The following is an 8,082-nucleotide window of genomic DNA, read 5'->3' on the forward strand; positions in this document are numbered from 1 at the left end:
CAGCCACATTTCAAAAACCTCCAAGGACAGAGATCCAGTAACCAGGATTAACTTCCTCTTCCATTCTTTTGCATACATTTGTACTTTGATTGTGAACATATTGATCTTCAACCCCCCACACACTTCTAAGCAACTGTGCTATATGCTACAAGCATGACAAGGATACAGCAATGGGCCCCTCACTTGCACTGTTTTTAAACTGATGGGACTGTGTTTTCCCTTTCATTCTATTTCAGTATTCCCATCTTGTTTTGTTGATGACCATTTCTCCATCTGTCCACAGCCAGTGAAAATTACAGACTGCAAATCTAATGAGCCCGTAGCAGTCATCACTTCTCCAACAGAAAAAGTCTTTAATGCAAATTGATGCTTAAACCTTAATAAACAAAGCCTCGGCATGGCAAAACTGACCCCTGTTCATTTCTCTTATTGCAATTCCTTTACAGTTTAGGGCACAAGGTCACTAAGGTTTCTGACTAATTCAAATTGCTTGTGCCCTGATAACAATATTTTGAAGTGGAAAGGGAATCGGGAGGCTTTGAGAGTATTTTTCACTTTGTTAGTAGGAAAGATTTCCAGATTCCTGGAAAACCACTCCTTTCTGTGCCCTCATCCAAGTCCTTATCTCATGGCCAGCCTGTTTTGTACCACTGCTAAGCTCATACTACCTATTTGGGTGCTTTAGGTCCTAGAAAGGTTGGGTCATTTTCTATATTATCACCTTGGAGCAAGCACTGGCTTGAAAAAACCACCACCCAAAAAAGGCAGTGTATTTACCAGTTGGGATACAGGGGCCAAGGTGAAAAGCTACTTGTTTTTTATGACTTCGTGGAGTGAAGCGCATCTGCTGTCTCCTGCCTGTGCCTGTGGCCACAAGGTGGCCTCCTCCGTGTTCAAGCCCACTCCTGGTCCCCTGGTAAGGTGTCAGGGAAACACAAATGTCACCGTAGCAAGAAAACAGCACATGTCCAGGTCACCGCCACAAGAGAAGCTGTGGTCTCACAGATGGCTGGTCCCTGTCAGGCTTGAGGTGCAGTCCCCTGGAATCAGACTTTTGACTGTTCGAGGCCGAAGGAACAAACACCCCCACGCCACACAAGAAAGTGGACAGCTGCGATAGTGATAAAGACCTGTGCTGCAGTGGGTGTATCCAGGTGGAATGGCCTGGTTTATACTGGTGAGCAGTAACGTTGCCGGGACTGCTCTAAGCGCAGAGCCATGCCGGGAATTGCCTGGAGAGAGGGCTGGCTGGTGCACCTCAATCCACCAGCTCTCTGGTCAGGCAGTTGTGTTCCAGTGCCCTGAAGGGGGGCTCCAGGTGATGGTGTGAGTTCAGAACTGCAGAGGCCCAAGTTAACCCTTTCCTATGTCACCTATTGTGTAGGGAGAACTTCCTCTCATAAGTGAGGGAAGAATTCATTTACTTGGCCGAGCTCTCAGCTTTCCTACCACATTTCATGAAAACATGCACGGTCACCTACCTTCTTCCCTCCAGGTATGAGTAACATAGAGAAATTAAGGAGAGCAAGCACCGTGTTGTAAAACCACGTGTACATTTATTTCCGAATAATAATTCCAGAAAAAAGGGACTTCTCTCCCACCTTGCATGGCATGCTGTCCTCAGAAGGAGCTGCTGTGTGCTGTTGCGTGTCCTGTTGTCTACCACAGACAAGTGCTTCAGCTGCTTCCCTTCTGCCGTCGAGTTCATCTGGGCAGCTGGATGCCGAAGCACCTAAGGGAAAGCACCTTAGCAAAGGCAATTCTCTGCATACGGCCCATAAAACAACAGTGCTGTTTCAAAACCCTGGGGTGCGCCAGGACCCGCCTCTGGGCAACCGCCCCCTGAGCGGTGCTGGATCTAAGGCGAATAATCCATCCCTCCTGCCGCCAGACCCCGCCGAGCAGTCCTCCCCAGCGCGCTTCCTCGGGCACAGAGCTGCGGGGTACCCAGCCGAGAGGGCCAGGGCGGCGCGGCTCCCCCCGCAAGGACCGCGGGGAGCGGCTCCGGCCGCCCATGTGCTGCGCTGCGGGGTGCCCGGCGCAGGGGTGCTTCGGGGGCCTCCCCGCCGGGCGGCCCCGGCTCCCAGCCCGGCGCCTCCCGCTCCGCCCAGGAAGCGCCCTTTGCCCGCGGAGCAGGAAGCTGCTGCCGGCGCGCAGCGGGGCGGGCACCGGGCGGGAGCGGGCGCCCTGCAGGTAGGGACGGCTGGGCACGGAGCAGCACGGCGGGGCCGGGCCTCCCGCAGCCGCTCGGCTGGGGGACAGGGCGGCAGTGAGGGGCAGGGCCGGGGGAGCCCGCGGGGGTCGGCTCTCGGGGGAGGAGAGCCGGGCTTTAAAGCCGTGTCTGAGCCATTGTCTGTGGGCACTGTAGAGGAAGGAGGTGCTCGGAGGAGAAGAAAAGTGCAGCTCGGAGAACGGGAGGGACAACTTGCCCCTCATGTAGACCCGGCTCTGCTGTAGCTGCCATCCTTGGCTGCTTCCATCCCGTACCTGTAATGCCATCTCCCCTCCCCCATTCCATCCCTTTCACCTGCCACAGAGCAAATGCGTATCCCCAGTTTCCACCCAGTGCCTCCGATCGCTGTTGTGGACAGGCAGCTTCGCACCCCTGCCCCAGCTACGTGGAGAATCCTTGTTCCCCAAAACTACGCAGTACTTGCCCCCTTCTGCACACCCCCTGCCCTTGGGTGCTCTGGCAGTGCCCTCTGCAGCAGCCTTCCCGTTCCACCTCCTGTGTCTGTCCCCCAGTGCCTTCCCTGCATCCCAAGCTGGGCACGGAGCCGGGCAGGAAGGCAGTTGCTGATAGGTGCTGCTGTTTATGAACAACTCAGACAGTACAGGGAAAGGAGGCTCTCATGCCCAAGAGAAATGTGTGCACCTGCATAATTAACAGTTTTCTGTGATAAAAATGTTTTCACCTTTTGATTTTACTGCAAGCATTTTCTACCCCAGATAAGAGTAGGGGAGAGGAAGATTTGAATGTCGTCTTCTGAATTGCAGGTTTGAGCTGTTGTGCCTGGCATGGCCGTGCGGAGCCTGCTTAGCCACTGACAGCACTTCAGGAGCAGACTGCAGGAGCACAAGGAGCACGAGAAGCTGAAAGTATGGCATTCCACACCAGGATGGGTCCCATAACCTCCACAGCTTGGTACAGCCACGGGTGGAATACAGAGCTGAGTGGTTGGAAGAGAAAATAAGTAGCTATTTGCAAATAGCTAAGGTAAAGAACATAAATTGTAGGACCCAGCTACAAAATCCATATATGCTGTCACAGTACTAAAGCCAAGGCCCCAGGAACAGTATGGTGTGTTTACAAAGCCCCTGCTGGGGGTCCAAATTAGATACTCTTCATATCTTGTTTTAGCAAAGCTGTGGATGTTGCATGCAGTAGCCCCACACACCCACATACACAGGTGTTCTTCCCGTTTGGGTTTCCACAGTCAAGCAATAACCCAATATGCCCAAGGATTATGCTTCTTCCAGTAACAGATGAAGTCCCTGAAGCAACTTCCCCTCTGTTGATGAGGTTTGTCCCCTCCTTTCACAGACACATGACTGTGATCGTGGGAACGGAAGAAACTCTGTTTCTTACTCTGGACTAGCTTGTTAATTGTATAAAGGTTACCTGCTTTCTGCTGAGCTGCCATAGCAAATCTGAGCATAGCACCAGTGTGTCAATGGCAACCTGAGCTATGAAATTGGCAGGGTCAGAAGGGAACTCTTTCTTCTACCTTGTCTCCTTTCTTAGATGTTTCCCCGGGTGGTTGTTATTGGATGTTTGTCGGATGCTGGTACCACCTCTGAAACGGTGAGAGATTTGCTCCTCCAAAGTTCCTGCTTGTTGACAGCTTTCAGAGAGAATCCCTGCTGTTTGTGGTGAGCTGCCTGGGGGAAAGGTCTGTGTGTGGACAGGGTTTTGACGACTCCTGCTCTAGAGCGGGGGTGGGCCATCTGGTACATATTGCAGCACGTAAATACCTTGAGCGGCGCCTACTGCCAAACTGTTGCAGCAGAAATTCTCAGTAGTGGCAAAGTCCTGAGAGCTGTAGGGCTGCAGAAAGCAACCTCCCTTTGTATATCAGCTTGGAGCTGTTGGAAATGATCCATCTGCAGGGGTGGACCACTTCAGCGTTCAGCAAATATTTAAAGTAGGGACTCTGATGATTAAATTTTAAGGCTGCTTTTTTTTTTTTTTAAGATTGCAGTCTTTCTCGTTTGCTTGCCCTCTTTCTTTCAGTACAGCTTTGCCACCTAGGATCAAAGACTTCAAGATCAGTGGTTTTATAATCACTGGAAACTGAGGTTCAAAACTGTTCCCTTCATCTGAGTTGTCTCCTTGATTCTGACACTATCTGATCCCTTATTACCCATTACCTGCCGTTAAATAGCTGTTGGGGATGGATGAAGTGGTCCAGGCACCCATCAGTTTACCATTTACCAGAGCCCATCTGTCCAGTTAGTCAGTTCCACCTGGAGCTTGAGTAGTTGTCTGGAGGTATTGGTTGTCCAGGGAGATTGGTAGCTTGAAGCAGAGTTCAGGGAGTGTATTTTTGAAGTTAGGCAAACTAGTATTAAGTAGCTATAAAGATTAAAAGGGGGGGGGCGGGGGAAGTAATGTCTTAAATGCTTTAAAAATATTCCCATAAGTGATCTCAGCTTTAGCTGTGATGCACATCAGTTTCGGGTCCTAGATTCATCCACATGCTATCCTTTCCCTGCCATTTTCAATTCTTACTCTTACCATTGTATTTTGCTCTGTTCTTCTCCATTTTTTTTATGCAGCAACTGCTAATGCCTACTCTCTTGATGCTAACTGCTGTTGCTTACTGTTTGGCTGGTTTTGGCCTTAAAATAGTAAATACTGAAGGAAAAATTCTTGTCTTTGGTGATGACGGTGTGCTGATTCCATTCTTTTATGCAACCACTCTGCTTCTTCCCCATATTCAGCAGGGGCAGTAGATTTAAGACACATGAAAAGCTTTTGCCGAATATTTAACTAAGATTACTTTTGTTTGCTTTTGTAAGAAGTATCCCTGATTGCTGAACCTGACATAACTGTCCAGATGGACCAAGGAGAACAACAAGATCATGAGGCCTTGGAGGAGATACACATGGGTGAGGAATAAGTTAGACAAGTTTATAAACACAGTGCAAACAAAATGCTTTTTGAGCTGCCTCAGTGTTATTTAAGCCACTTTATTCCATGCAGCTCATATTGAGACCCGCTCTTTCCCCCCCAGGGGGGGCAGACAGCCTACCTTTGTCAGCCTGCTGTTAAGACTATGTATGAGAAGACAGAATATTAAGGAGACAACATGTGAAGATTTCTTGGGGGCAAGGAGACACCTGTAGCGTTGCCCTTGGTTCTGCTGTTTGTGGCACATCTGCTCTGGGTTGCATGATGACACCGTACAGCCTCTCTCACAGCTAGTTTTCTGTTTGCTCCCAGTCTTCCCTTTACTGCTTCTCCTACACAGTGCAGACCAGGCTCCCTAGGAGAACAGCTTGCCCGTTCTCTCCTGTGCCTCTTCCCAGCGAGCATCACAGAATTGTACCTCTTTTCCAGGTGGTGACCTAGGTCCCCTTCCAGATCACCTTGCAAGCACAGATCAGCAGGATGTGTTGGCAGCAGGGTCCAGGGGAGGAGAGGAACAGTTGGGGGACAGCCGTGGAAGTCAGAGCAGTTTCCCAGAGGCGCAGCAAGGTGACTGTGAGGAGGAAGGGGAGGCTAAGCTGCCTTGCTCTGATATCAGCCTGGTGAAAAGACAGGAGAGAAGGGTGGCAGCAGCCTCACGGCGAGCCCCTCGTGCAGAGCGGCCCACCATCTGCTCTGAGTGTGGCAAGGGCTTCAGTCGGAGCATCCACCTCATCCAGCACCAGCGAATGCACACTGGGGAGCGCCCGTTCCTGTGTGGGGAGTGTGGCAAGGGCTTCAGCCAGAGCTCCCATCTCATCCAGCACCGGCGGGTCCACACAGGCCAGAAACCCTACACCTGTGCCGAGTGTGGGAAGAACTTCAGCCAGAGCTCCAACCTCCTCAAGCACCAGCGCATCCACACCGGGCTCAAACCCTACGTGTGCAGTGAGTGTGGGAAGATCTTCAGCGACAGCTCCACCTGCATCAAACACCAGCGTATGCACACAGGCGAGCGGCCCTACAAGTGCCCAGCCTGCGGGAAAAGCTTCAGCCAACACTCCCACCTCCTTCAGCACCAGCGAGCCCACGACGGCATTCGGCCTTACGCCTGTGGGCAGTGTGGCAAATGTTTTGGGCAGAGCTCTGACCTCATTAACCACACTCGTACCCACACCGGTGAGAAGCCTTACAAATGCAGCCAATGCGGCCGGGGCTTCAGTGGCAACTCCAACCTCATCAAGCATACCCGCATCCACACTGGGGAGCAGCCCTACCGCTGCACCCAGTGTGGGGAAAGCTTTCGGTTCCAACCCCAGCTGGTGCGCCACCAGAAGCACCATACAGAGTAGATGGTGGAGAGGAGAGGGTCATGTGGACCATAGGCCGCCATCTGGTGTTGGGAAGACACACAGCTGCTCCCTGGACACCTCACAAAGGACATGAATTTTGGGGGAGGTAGCCCTCAGAGCCTGTCCCCTTCTGGGTAAATCTGTGAGTGCTGCCCAGGCACTTGAGCAAAGAGGGAGGCCACTGCCGAACGAATTAGTGTATGCTCACTGTGGTGCGGTACTTGTTCTGAGCCCCCATTTTGGGGATGGGGAAAAGAAAGGTACTTACGGTACGGTACGTTCAAGGCCAGAGAGGAGAACATAGAAACGTTCCAAGGATCAGTGCCTTTTTCTGTCACTTCTAGCGGGGAGTGATTTTTGTCCCAGTAAAAACCAGCTAAAATCTATACCTGTTTTTTGTACAAGCTGCCTGAGTTTTGCCCTCGCAGTAAGGCCACAGCCTGGGATAATCGCTCCCCTTAGAATCCATGTCTCCCGCTTGCTGGTATTCTTGGGTTTAGGTGGTATTAGCATCTCTTTATTTCAAAACCCCACAACACTTTCCTGGGTGTCTCTGCGTACATGTTGTGGGCCCAGCCGATGCTCTACTGGGGCCACGTCTATGGAACGATATTTTTGCTGGGTTGTATGGTTGTTAAATTGGCGGTTCCACAAATTACGCTGCTGTTTGACAGCAGTAATTAAGTAAATTGACATTCTAATAAGTATTGCTGTCAGATTCTTGTTTAGGTGCTTTTGTGGGTAGCACTTTATGAATGTTTTTATAAGACTTTTAAAAATATTTAGGATGACTTTTTTAATTGTGATCTTCTAATTGTCCATTGATGAACAGAAAGAGGATGATGTTTGAAAAATAAGCTATGTCAGACTTTGATTTTATATTAAATATTAAACATTTTTCCTTGCATAAAAATTTTTAACTTAAATGCTATGATTTTGAGTTGTTAATGATTATGAAGAGGTAATCATGGCACTGATTTCTAGATTTTTCTGTGATAGTTTTGCAAGTGGATCGACATCTTTAATAATGACTTTCTAAGAAATATGGGGAAGGCAGGACTCTCAGAAAGCAGAAGGAACTGACCTCTGAAGACATCTTCTTCATTTTAAGGAGGAGAATACTACTACTGGGAGTCTGTCCTTAAAAGGAATTCTTGCTCAGGCAACCGCTTGGTACGGGGGAGGAGAGAACTGGCAGTAATAACAAAGATGTTAATATCTCTAGTGCGGAAGAACTCCCTGTAATCAATGTGGCAGTGTATACTGAAATGCCTGTTCCACCCACGGAGCCAAACAGGGGAAGAAATCACAGTGTGCTTTAGGCAAGAAAATGAAGTGATCAAATCTGTTGTGCTGTAGAATTTTTATTTTCAGCAGCGCATGTAGGCCTAACGCTAATAATGAGCTTTCACACGGAGATGAGCTCCCAAATGGGGGATATCACTAAGGGCAAAGAGAACGCCCAGCTTGAAGAGCACAGGATCCTGAGGAAACAAGCAAGCTGTGAACAGTAGCCATGTGACTGGAATTACTGGCTGAGTAATGCGGATACATCTATACCTCCCTTAGCCACCAACTGCTACCACAGAGGGCACAGCT

General features: G+C 50.0%; 1 protein-coding gene across 4 annotated transcripts; it reads left to right on the top strand.

The window, feature by feature from the left end:
• Window positions 1-1,590: 1,590 nt before the first annotated feature.
• LOC134521680 (zinc finger protein 239-like) lies at window positions 1,591-7,376 on the top strand. 4 transcript variants are annotated; one of them, XM_063348403.1, is made up of 5 exons: window positions 1,591-2,193; window positions 2,998-3,217; window positions 3,746-3,893; window positions 5,023-5,112; window positions 5,564-7,376. In XM_063348403.1, exons 4-5 carry the CDS (start codon window positions 5,061-5,063, stop codon window positions 6,481-6,483), a joined length of 972 nt encoding a protein of 323 aa, XP_063204473.1. In that variant the 5' UTR covers window positions 1,591-2,193; window positions 2,998-3,217; window positions 3,746-3,893; window positions 5,023-5,060; the 3' UTR covers window positions 6,484-7,376. The 4 variants fall into 4 exon arrangements, with proteins under 4 accessions (XP_063204473.1, XP_063204490.1, XP_063204480.1 ...); XM_063348420.1 differs by having other exon boundaries at window positions 5,026-5,112; XM_063348410.1 differs by having other exon boundaries at window positions 3,746-3,873; window positions 5,026-5,112.
• Window positions 7,377-8,082: the final 706 nt, after the last annotated feature.

The sequence above is a fragment of the Chroicocephalus ridibundus genome, chromosome 1, assembly GCF_963924245.1.
Source record: "Chroicocephalus ridibundus chromosome 1, bChrRid1.1, whole genome shotgun sequence".
In the NCBI taxonomy this organism is placed as follows: Eukaryota; Metazoa; Chordata; class Aves; order Charadriiformes; family Laridae; genus Chroicocephalus; species Chroicocephalus ridibundus.

Coding starts and splice junctions, on each gene's coding strand:
- LOC134521680 (XM_063348403.1), top strand. CDS start 5,061: ATGGACCAAGGAGAACAACAAGATCATGAGGCCTTGGAGGAGATACAC. Junction 5,113..5,563: donor CTTGGAGGAGATACACATGG/GTGAGGAATAAG, acceptor CCTCTTTTCCAG/GTGGTGACCTAGGTCCCCTT.